General features: G+C 46.1%; 1 protein-coding gene across 1 annotated transcript in view; it reads right to left on the bottom strand.

Moving 5' to 3' along the window:
- Positions 1 to 11,989, bottom strand: part of LOC120910593 (zinc finger protein 585A-like) — a 33,613-nt gene extending 21,624 nt beyond the window's left edge. The window contains exons 1-4 of the mRNA XM_040322351.1: positions 11,834 to 11,989; positions 10,545 to 10,665; positions 10,307 to 10,335; positions 5,434 to 6,817 (exon numbers count right to left, since the gene is read on the bottom strand). Of these exons, the coding sequence (XP_040178285.1) occupies positions 5,434 to 6,817; positions 10,307 to 10,335; positions 10,545 to 10,665; positions 11,834 to 11,989 (1,690 nt within the window). The remainder of the gene's footprint in view (positions 1 to 5,433; positions 6,818 to 10,306; positions 10,336 to 10,544; positions 10,666 to 11,833) is intronic.
- Positions 11,990 to 12,259: the final 270 nt, after the last annotated feature.

The raw sequence follows: 12,259 nt of genomic DNA on the forward strand, positions 1-12,259 counted from the left end.
GCTAGTGGTGATTCTGCCACAGCTCTCTCCTCCACCCCCTCCTCTTCTTTTTCCTCTAAGGCCTCTTCTGCAAATGTGTCCTCTGAACCAGTGGTGCTCCGTCAGTTTTCAAGGGGCACTCAGGCAAAAAGATGCAATGCAGTGCTTGAGTTGGTCTGCTTAGGGGACAGGAGCCACACTGGGGCAGAGATTCTGTCAGTTCTGCAGGGGCAGGCTCAGAGGTGGTTGACACCATGACAGCTTCAGCCAGGAATGCTCGTATGTGACAATGGCACCAACCTTCTCTCCGCCCTCCGACAGGGACATCTGACCCATGTTTGGCACACATCCTGAATTTGGTGGTGCAGTTGTTCTTGAGCAGGTACTCAGGCTTGCAGGATCTCCTGAGGCAGACCAGAAAAGTCTGTTGTCATTTCTGCCGGTCAATGCCAGTGCTTGGCTGACTGACATTAAAAGAGAATGCAACCTGCCCACCAACCGCCTCATTTGTGACCAGGTGGAACTCAACGTTGACAATATTGCAGCGGCTGCACACGCAGCAGAGGGTGATCAATGAGTACTTGTGTGAGTATGGCCCAGGACATGGTCAGGGGAGCTTGGCTTCTCTATGCCACTCCAGTGGCTACTGATCAAGGATGCATGCACTGTCCTGTCACCAAACACACAGGAAGAAGAGGAGGAGGATTGTGTCAGCATGGACGTGGAGGATAACACACAGCAGCAGTCTTCAAGGCATCGTTTTCAGTCCCCAGAAACCCAAGGAGTTGTTACAGATCCTTAGTGACCCAGAGGACTCAGAATCGAATGCCTCTGCAAACTTACACTGCATGGCCTTCCTGATTCTAAAAAGACTCTAGGATTCGTGGTAACAAGGAGAGGGATCATTACTGGCTGACAACCCTTCTTGATCCACGTTACAAGGGTAAGGTTGCAGAACTCATCCTGCCTTCGCAGAGGATGAAACATCTTCAGGAGGCCTTGAAGAAAGGTTTGTGCAATGCATTTCCAGACCCTGGGAGGTTACAATTTCCTGGTGCTAGACAACGTTTTGCCGAGGCTTCGTTCAGTCAGAGGAAGAGCGATGGAGAAGGTGGCCGACTGACCGATGCCTTTAGATAATTTTTCTGTCCTCAGCGCCAAGGTCTGACCAGTTCAAGCAATCATCGCCAGCATCTGCATTACATGGTGCAGAAATATCTAGGGGCAAGAGCAGACTTGGAGACCTTTCCAACAGGAGCATCCGCTGGGTTTTGAGGATGGACCACTGGCCAGAACTTGCTCAATATGCAAATGAGCTACTGGCCTGTCCTGCAGCTAGCGTTCTTTCTGAACGCACATTCAGTGCTGCTGGAGGGTTTGTAACAAATCATAGAATGTTCATGTCCACAGACTCTATTGATAGGCTCACATTCATAAAAATGTATCAGTCTTGGATCAGCAGCTATCAAGCACCTGATGCTGATGTAACTGATTGAATTTTATATGGATGAGGGATCCCTTGAAGACTCAATCTTGATGATGCTAGCTTATAATCACACACAAAGGTTGGACTTGTGTCTTTTTCCAACCTCATCTACTATGTAACTAATACAGCGGGTAGCTGTAAATAAAGCTCAATGGATCCAGCGGTTAGCTGTGAGTCCAGGAACCCAGCGGGTAGCGTGGGTGCAGCTTGAAGAATACAGCAGGTAGTTGTGAGAAGAGCTCGAGGATCCAGCAGGTAGCTTGGAGGTCCAGGAAGTCTAGTGAAAGACCACAAGCTAAGCCTGAAGACTATAGTGCAGTGTTTCTCAACCTTTCTAGTGCCGTGACCCCTTGATAAATTTTCCCAAGTTGTGGGGAGCCCTAACAGTAAAATTATTTTCCTAGCGTGGGTTGTCGGCACCCAAGGTAAGACAAGTAATTTGCGCCCCTACCCCACAGACATTTAGCGTTCCCTGAGTCCCTTCCACTCGTACAGTATTGAAACCCCCGTATGGTAAATTTTAGGATGCATCACTCTTGCCATTTGTTTTTCTTTCTTTCCCTTTTATCTCTCTCTCTATCCTAATTCCTTGTGTGTTTTCCCCATCCGTCTCTTGTTCTTTCTCTCCCTTTTTCTTTGTTCCTCCCCCTCTTTTCCTCTCCCTTCCATTTATTCTCTATTTTTATTCCTTCTCTTACTCCCTGGTGGGGGAAATGGGATGAGTCATAGTGCTGGTGGGAAATTGGGATCAGTGGCAGTGCTGGTGGGGAGTTGGGATCAGTGGAAATGCTGGCGGGGAGGTGGGATCAGTGGCAGTGCTGGCGGGGAATCGGGGTCAGTGGCAGTGCTGGCAGGGAGTTAGGATCAGTGGAAGTGTTTTCGGGGAGTTGGGATCAGTGGAAGTGTTTTCGGGGAGTTGGGATCAGTGGAAGTGTTGGCATCAGTGGCAGTGCTGGCGGGGAGTTGGGATCAGTGGCAGTGCTGGGGGGAGTTGGGATCAGTAGCAGTGCTGGGGGGAGTTGGGATCAGTGGCAGTGCTGGGGGGAGTTGGGATCAGTGGCAGTGTTGGGGGGAGTTGAGATCAGTGGCAGTGCTGGGGGGAGTTGGGATCAGTAGCAGTGCTGGGGGGAGTTGGGATCAGTGGCAGTGCTGGGGGGAGTTGGGAACAGTAGCAGTGCTGGGGGGAGTTGGGATCAGTGGCAGTGTTGGCGGGTAGTTGGGATCAGTGGCTGTGCTGGCGGGGAGTTGGGATCAGTGGCTGTGCTGGCGGGGAGTTGGGATCAGTGGCTGTGCTGGCGGGGAGTTGGGATCAGTGGCAGTGCTGGTGGGGAGTTGGGATCAGTGGCAGTGCTGGGGGGAGTTGGGATCAGTGGTAGTGCTGACTGGTAGTTGGGATCAGTGGCTGTGCTGGCGGGGAGTTCTGATCAGCCAACTTAGGTGCTCTTGATCAAGGTCATCTGCTGATCTGAGAACTGTAGTGGGGACTTTTAAAGGCAACTATAATCACAGGTAGTGTTATTCACTGTGTCTCGTAGCAGTGACACCTATGCCGAAATAAGCAGATAGGGTCTCCTTCAGCCCCTCCCACTTCAGACTCCTCACCAGTCAGCTGACCTCTAGTCCCTGACCCCCAGCCATGCCGTGAACTGAATGGGCAGCCGCAGGCTCCACGAACCGCCCAGGTTTCGGTGACCCCTGGCAAATCCTCATTTGACCCCCAAGGGTGTCCCGACCCCCAGGTTAAGAACCACTGCTATAGTGTTTGGCTGTGAGTGAAGCTTGAGAAGTCCAACAGGTTCTGTAGCTAGGAGATAAGCTTGAAGATCTACAGTGGAATACTGTGAGTGAAGTGTTGCGAATGGAGACAGCAGTTGCTACAAACTACAGATTGCTGCAATTAGCTTAAAGGACCTTTTTCTGTATCACCATCTGCCTAGTCCTATTTGTGTCTGCGGAGTCTGCCAATTTGCTATTGCATTTGACAAAGGGTGTCCTGTGACCTAACCCTCTCTCCCCTGTTCTTGTTAAGCAAAATCAATCTCTCTCACCCATCATGTCTAGTAACCTGCACCCTGAGGAGCATGGTCAGCTCTCCCTGACTCTGGAGGCCACCATCAGGCCTCTAGAGGTCAGGGAGACCGCTACATATACTTAAGTATATAGGCACCCATTCTCTACCAATTGCACCGTTTTGATTTTTTGGTCAACAAGTTTGGGTGTCCGGGTTATAGCCCATCAAGTACTACGGTCTGGAGCATCTTCATCAAGGACTTAAGGACTTCAGTTAGCATCTTGAATCACCTTCGCTCTCCTGGGATCTCTTTCTTTAAGCTGTTTTGATGTGACCATCTCTTTGTTGAACTAATTGAACATTCTTTTGTAATAGAACCTTTTCTGTACCAAAAAACGGGCTGTCCAGGAGAAAACCAGACAGATGGCAACACTACTTGTGCCGTGTATGTATGTATGTACTGTATATCTTTATACACTATATTGCCAAAAGAATTGGTACGCCTGCCTTTACACGCACACAAACGTTAATGACATCCCAGTCTTAGTCCGTAGGGTTCAATATTAGGTTTGCCCCCCCTTTGCAGCTATAACAGCTTTGACTCCTCTGGGAAGGCCGTCCACAAGGCTTATGCCGCGTACACGCGATCATTTTTGGGGTTGTAAAAATGTAATTTAAAACGATCGTGTGTGGGCTTCAGAGCATTTTTCGGGTTCTGAAAAACGGGCAATTTTTTTTTCGAACATGCTCTATTTTTTCACGCCGTTTTAAATGTTCTCGTTTTTCGGGTTGTAAAAAATGATCGTGTGTGGGCTTTAACGACGTGAAAAACCCGCGAATGCTCGGAAGCAAGTTATGAGATGGGAGCGCTCGTTCTGGTAAAACTACCGTTTGTAATGGCGCAAGCACATTCATCACGCTGTAACAGACAGAAAAGCACGAATCGTCTTTTACTAACACAGAATCAGCTAAAGCAGCCCCAAGGGTGGCTTCATCCGCATGGAACTTTCCCTTTGTAGTGCCGTCGTACGTGTTGTACGTCACCGCGCTTTGCTAGATCATTTTTTTGTGTAGTTCGGGGGGTCCCCATCTAAGGGGTTAGATAAGTAGGGCATACTGATAACAAGGAAACAGATGGGAGGATGTGCTTGAAGTACATACATTTTGAACTAGGGGAGCAGACAAAGTAGGCCAAAATCGATAACGGGTGTATTTAAGAATAGATTGAAAACTGAATTGGCTATAACTATGTTTTTGGGTTTGTGTCTGTTTGTTTTTTTGAAGAGACATTATGTCTAGAATAATGTAATGTATGGTTGTATTTAATTGTATGATAATCTCTTGTGACCTTGTTATAAAAGAAAAAGGAAAATAAAAGAGTAAATGTGAAAAAGAAGTTTACACCACAAAATGTACTCAGCCAATGAGAGGTAATGACTCTATTTTTATTTTAAAAGGCCTAGAGGACCGTCTTTTAAGTGGTGGTCTTAACGCGTTTCGTCCTGGAAGACGTCTTGAGAAAACAGACCTCTTGCAAGAGTTTACACCACAAAATGTACTCAGTCAATGAGAGGTAATGACTCCATTTTTATTTTTATCCTGCTATTAATGGCCAACACGGTACAACACTTCATCCATGTCTTTGGTGATCTCTGATCTCCTGATGAACTGTTTCTTACATGATGAAGATCAGCCATGGAGTATATCTGAGGTGTATATCAGGGTGTGCTTCTTCCCCACATGTCCAGCAATATTCATATACAAGACATTTCCCGCAACTCAAGGCACTAATACACCCCGATGTGTGGGACCCCTGATGTACAGGAAGACAGGACTTCAGTGAGGAACAATTCCCTCACTCAGGACAGGGAAGTGGCTTCTCCCCCCGTGTGAGATCTCTGATGTCTGTAAAGATAGGACTTTCTAGAAAAACCTTTCCCACACTCAGGACAGGAATACGGCTTCTCCCTCGTGTGCAGTCTCTGATGACTGTAAAGATTGGACTTATTTGAAAAACATTTTCCGCACTCAGAACAGGAATACGGCTTCTCACCCGTGTGCACTCTCTGATGTTTGTAAAGATGTGTATTCCTTGAAAAACATTTCCCACACTCAGCGCAGGAATACGGCTTCTCCCCCGTATGCAATTTCTGATGTGAGGTAAGATGTGACTTCACTGAAAAACATTTCCCACACTCAGGACAGGAATACGGCTTCTCCCCTGTATGCATTCTCTGATGTACTATAAGGTGTGACTTAGCTGAAAAACCTTTCCCGCACTCAGGACAGGGATACGGCTCCTCACCAGTGTGAGACTTCTGGTGTGCGGTAAGATGTGACTTTGTTGAAAAACATTTCCCGCAGTCAGGACAACAATACGGCTTCTCACCCGTGTGAGATCTCTGATGTGTGTCAAGATGTGACTTACTTGAGAAACATTTCCCACACTCAGGACAGGAATGCGTCTTCAAACCCGTGTGCAACATCTGATGCCTGCCAAGATGTGACTTACTTGTGAAACACTTCCCGCACTCAGGACAAGAATGTGGCTTCTCACCCGTGTGCAACCTCTGATGTCTGCCAAGATGTGACTTCCTTGAGAAACATTTCCTGCACTCAGCACAGGAATATGGCTTCTCACCCGTGTGCGACTTCTGATGACAGCAAAGAGTGGATCTACTTGAAAAACATTTCCCGCACTCAGGACAGCAATATGGCTTCTCACCCGTGTGAGATTTCTGGTGTGTGTCAAGATGCGACTTACTTGAAAAATATTTTCCACACTCTGAACAGGTAAGTGGCTTTTCCCTCATGTGAGATCTCTGATGTCTGTAAAGATGTGACTTCCTTGAAAGACATTTTCCACACTCGGGACAGGAATACGGCTTTTCCCCCGTGTGAGATCTTTGATGTAAAGAAAGACTGGACTTGCATGAAAAACATTTCCCGCATTCAGAACAGGGAAACCGCTTCTCACCTGTGTGCAACATCTGATGATTATTAAGACTGGACTTAGCTGAAAAACATTTCCCGCACTCCGCACAGCAATGCGGCTTCTCCCCTTTGTGAGATCTCTGATGTCTGCGAAGAGTGGACTTGTCAAAAAAACATTTCCCGCACTCAGGACAGGAATACGGCTTCTCGCCTGTGTGAGATCTCTGATGTATGACAAGATCTGATTTTCTTACAAAACATTTCCTGCACTCAAAACAGGAATGTGGCTTCTCACCTGTATGAATTCTTTTATGAACAGTAAGACCAGACTTTAAACGGAAACACTTCCCGCACTCAGTACAGGGAAACCTCTTGTCTGTTGGAAGGACGGCACCGTCCCGCACAGTCTGAGGTTCCTCAGGATAAGAGGAATACGATGGTCCGGCACCGTCCCGCACAGTCTGAGGTTCCTCAGGATAAGAGGAATACGATGGTCCGGCACCGTCCCGCACAGTCTGAGGTTCCTCAGGATAAGAGGAATACGATGGTCCGGCACCGTCCTGCACAGTCTGAGGTTCCTCAGGATAAGAGGAATACGATGGTCCGGCACCGTCCCGCACAGTCTGAGGTTCCTCAGGATAAGAGGAATACGATAGTCCGGCACCGTCCCGCACAGTCTGAGGTTCCTCAGGATAAGAGGAATACGATGGTCCGGCACTATTCCGCACAGTCTGAGGTTCCTCAGGATAAGAGGAATACGATGGTCCGGCACCGTCCCGCACAGTCTGAGGTTCCTCAGGATAAGAGGAATACGATGGTCCGGCACCGTCCCGCACAGTCTGAGGTTCCTCAGGATAAGAGGAATACGATGGTCCGGCACCGTCCCGCACAGTCTGAGGTTCCTCAGGATAAGAGGAATACGATGGTCCATCTACACTGTGTGGTGCCGGATGGACATTTGAGGTAGTCGGGTTTTCTCCTGGACTATACTGTGTGATGTCCTCATCTTCTACTTTACAGTCTGGAGACAAAGTGAGACAATCCTCTGAGGTTTTCCTCATCTCCCATCCATCTACTAAAATAGAATGACAAAGATTATTACTAGACATGAGCTGATTGGTTCCCCTAAACCAGGACTCTGCCCACATCAGGCGGCTTTGTCTCTGAGGATCTTACAATTCCCCCCTCAAGGTAACTAGTAAATGGCTCCTCTGATCTCCTACCAGATCATTTCTTTATTCATGGACCTTAGTCAGAGAGTGAGGAAACAACGAGAACTGTCTTTTATAGGAGTGACAGTGATGAGGGAATTAAAAAGAGAATACATATTATGTGTATATATATATAGTAGAGGGAAGAGAGAAGTCAGGACTATGTAATGTACAACATATTATATAAGATACAACAGATAGGACTATATAGTATCAGAATAATGTAATGTACAACATAGAGTATATAGTGCAGGGGTCAGGAGTATGTAATGTACAATATAAATTATAGTGAAGGGTCAGGACTCATAATATTGGTGTTCAGTAATCAGTGGTGGATTAAATATTTACTGGAGACAAGTTGCAGAGATCCCACACCGCTGCCTCCCATCTCCTGAGACTGCACTCAGTGACTTGGGTCTGATGCCGCGTACACACGATAATTTTTCGGCATGAAAAAAAACAAAGTTTTTCCAACTTCATCATTAAAACGACATTGCCCACACACCATCGTTTTAAAAAAATGCTCTAGCAAAGCGCGGTGACGTACAACACGTATGCGCGGCACTATAAAGGGGAAGTTCCATGCGGATGGCGCCACCCATGGGGCTGCTTTAGCTGATTCCGTGTTAGTAAAAGACGATTTGCGCTTTTCTGTCTGTTACAGCGTGATGAATGTGCTTACTCCATTACGAATGGTAGTTTTACCAGAAGGAGCGCTCCCTTCTCATAACTTGCTTCTGAGCATGCGCGGGTTTTTAACAACGTTTTAGCCCACACACGACCATTTTTTACAACCCGGAAAACGACATAGTTTAAAACGTAGTTAAAAAATGCAGCATGTTCGAATTTTTTTTTTGTCGTTTTTCAGAACCTTTATGTGAAGCCCACACACGATCATTTTAAATTACATTTTTTTAAAACAACGTTTTTTTCATGCCGAAAAATGATTGTGTGTACGCGGCATGAGACTATACAGACATATCCCTCCACCCGGGAACAGAAAGGAAAGAAAACAGAGCAAGTGACCCCAGAAGAATTGCAAAGATAGAGATCCTGCTATACCCTGGCATGGGGCAGAAGACCCAAGACACATGCCACTGGTGTCTAGGTTGAGCAATGCCTATAGTGAGAGTCAACATTTTGCTGAACCCCAGAATCTCCATAAATCCAGTCTAGATACTAGGGGTGCAACAGATCATCATTGATCCGTGATTCGAACGGGTCGCTGTGTTTGGATCGGCACACTGCGCAATCCGTGAATTGCAGCCATAGGAAAGATTGGGCTCCGGATCGGCGGCCATCTTGGTACACCCGTCGGCGGCGGCCTAGGTGAGCTCTCCAGAGCGGCGTGCTGACGGGGAGGTGTGGATATTACAGTGGGGGAGATGTGAATATTACAGTGGGGACTATATATGGTGGATATCCAATAAATGATCCGATCCGTGACTCTGATCCGAGGAACGATCCAAACCGTGAGTTTTTTGATCAGTTGAACCCCTGCTAGATATATATATTGTGTCTGCAGCACAGAGAAGGAAGATTATCCGAGAGAAATACAGGAATACAGGACGGGGAACACAGCTCAGGAAAGTGACCAGGGGATTACAGGCTGATATCACCCAGTCCCCGCCCTACTCTGGACCAATCAGTGAGCAGTATGGGTGGAGGAATGGATTTAGTGTTAATGACCCACCTGTGCTGATCTCTGTAGGAGTGTCCTCCTCTATAAATGTCCCCGTTATTCCATCCTCCTCCATAGACTGCTGATCATCCCTCACATACGTCTCTTCTTCTTCTGCTTTCACCTCAAATTCTATATCGATTGGATCTCCACTCTAAACCAAGAGAATGAGAGAGAATATCATCTGTAAAATAAGAGCTTTAATATTGTGACATCACATAAAAAAAATCCACACATTGTCACTGTAAGTGTATGTTCTAGAGTCTCCATCCCACCAACCTTGTAACAGTGAGGGATGGTGTGACCTTCCTGTGTGGAATCCCGGGAATACAGAGGACGGGGACATCTCTCTGGTGGGTTCCTGGTATTAGGTGGCTCCATCATATCCTTGTGTCCTTCTGAAGACTCCTCCATAACCCCATACTCCTCATCCTCCTCTTTTATCTCTTCTTTGACAAAAATATTATCATCCCCGAGGTTTCCAATCTGCAATATATTATAAAACATTTATTGTAACACACATGCTTGTGCATAATGTATAACTACCAGTGATTGTTCCTCATCTACCTGATGATGGTGGGGGATGGTGTGATCTTCCTGTGTGGAATCCCGGGAATACAGAGGACGGGGACATCTCTCTGGTGGGTTCCTGTAGCTGGGTGACTCCACCATGGTGTCCTGATACAGATCTTTGTGTCCTTTTGGAAACTCCTCCATCACCCCATCCTCATCATCCTCCTCTTTTATCTCTTCTTTAACCACAACTTTAGAACTCAGGTATTCACTCTGAATATATAATAAAATATATGACATCAATGGTAACAATGCAGATAATGTACAGATCCTAATGATACTATCAGTGATTGTTCCTCATCTACCTGATGATGGTGGGGGATGGTGTGACCTTCCTGTGTGGAATCCCGGGAATACAGAGGACGGGGACATCTCTCTGGTGGGTTTCTGGTATTAGGCGTCTCCATCATATCCTTGTGTCCTGAAATTACACCATATTCCTCGTCCTCTTCCTTGTACTCTTCTTTAATAACAATATTATAATCTTCAAGGTTTCCACTCTGAATATATAATAAAACATTTATTGTAACAAACATGATTGTGTATAAATAATAACTATTCATAATTGCTACTCATCTACCTGATGATGGTGGGGGATGGTGTGATCTTCCTGTGTGGAATCCTGGGAATACAGAGGATGGGGACATCTCTCTGGTGGGTTTCTGTTACTTGATTGCTCCATAATGATGTCCTCGTGTCCTTCAGAAAGATGCTTCATCACACCATACTCCTCATCCTTTTCTTTTGGCTCTTCTTCAACAACAATATTATAATCTCTCAGTTTTCCACTCTGAATATAGAATAAAAATGGTAACAATGCAGATAATGTACAGATCCTAATGATACTATCAGTGATTGTTACCCATCTACCTGATTATGGTGGGGGATGGTGTGAATTAATATCTGAGACTGGGATCAATATGGAAAGATTTGTTTTCAGGACATTCTTCTGGCCCAGTAAGTGGGGGAACATTCTGATCCTGAAGGGGTTAATCTGGCTGTGTAGGGTAATAAACGCCTGTTGTATGGTCAGGATGGTCATTGTCTTGTCTATTGTCAGTGCTGTTTGAGGAACATATTACTGGAATTTATCTCCAAAATGAAGGTAATGTTCCGGCCCCATAGGGGGGGAAATGTTCTGACCCTGAAAGAGTTAATCTAGGTTCCCACACTATATATGTGTGTATCATCATCTGCTGGAGATAAAAGACGTCACAGTGACTATGGAGGAAGAGGACGGACATGACGGGGGTTACTGGGTGTAAATAGAAGATGAGATCTTATTACCTTCTCTACTGCCACTTCTAGCAATGTCTTCTTTCTACGGCCTCATGACTCACCTCTCACCCGGAACTTCCTGTCTGTACCTGACATCACTTCCTCTCTTCCATAGAGACTTCCTGTCTGGGTAGTGAGATCTCCATCTTGTGGAGCTCAGAGGAACTGCAGCCCAGAGAAACACGGCCTTGTGCTGTGTGTTTATGTACTGTATATCCTTATATCAGTGTTTCTCAATCTTTTTTGTCTTGCGGCACACAAAAAAGATCTAAACAATTTTTTTTACGACACACCTGAAAAGATTGAACAATTTTTGTGGTGAAGAACTTCTTTATTTTTACATATATATTCAATTTTAAATTTAAAGCAGAACTCCAGGGAAAACCTCCCCCCCCCCCCCATGTCCTTGTTGCTGATCTCCTACCTTTACCAACAATACCATCCATATTCTTCTGAGCTCTGTAGTTCCTCTGTAGCAGTCTGATGATTTTACAGAAATTCTGTTAATCTCCCAGTGATCTCCTGTTTGTGAGACTGCTGGCTGCTATTCCTCCTGTATCCTCAGTCAGAGGTCTTGGATACAGGAGGATCCATGGCTGGCGGGTTCTTTTTGGGGGAAGGGACAGCAAACAAACAACACCCCCCCCCCCCTGGGTGGTCAGGCCTGGACCAGTACTTACCGGTTCGTATTGGCGGAGTTGTGGTGACCTCTCCTGAAGTGCAGACAGCGGCCGCGGGTAGGCATCTGCAGTGGTGATGGCATTCACATACTTGTCCCAATTTTCCCTGGACAATCCTGAATTTGGGACCCTCGTTCCAACAAGAGCCTGTCCCATCGGGCTACAAAAAGATGGCCGCCGCCTTGAGGACTAATCCCCTTGTGTTCAGTGGAAAGGGGAGGGGCAGCCAATCGGCTTTTCTCGTCAGTGTACAATAAGGTCACCAGATTTTCTAAATAAAATCTGGGGATTTTTTTTTTTTTTTGGCAAATGGCGATTTTTTTTTTTTGGCAAATGGCGATTTTATAAGCATATATTCCTCAAATTATATATGCAGTGTATGTGTTTATGGAAGGATTATATGATATTAAAATCAGTGCCACCGAA

This window comes from Rana temporaria, chromosome 8 (genome assembly GCF_905171775.1).
Source record: "Rana temporaria chromosome 8, aRanTem1.1, whole genome shotgun sequence".
Lineage (NCBI taxonomy): Eukaryota > Metazoa > Chordata > Amphibia > Anura > Ranidae > Rana > Rana temporaria.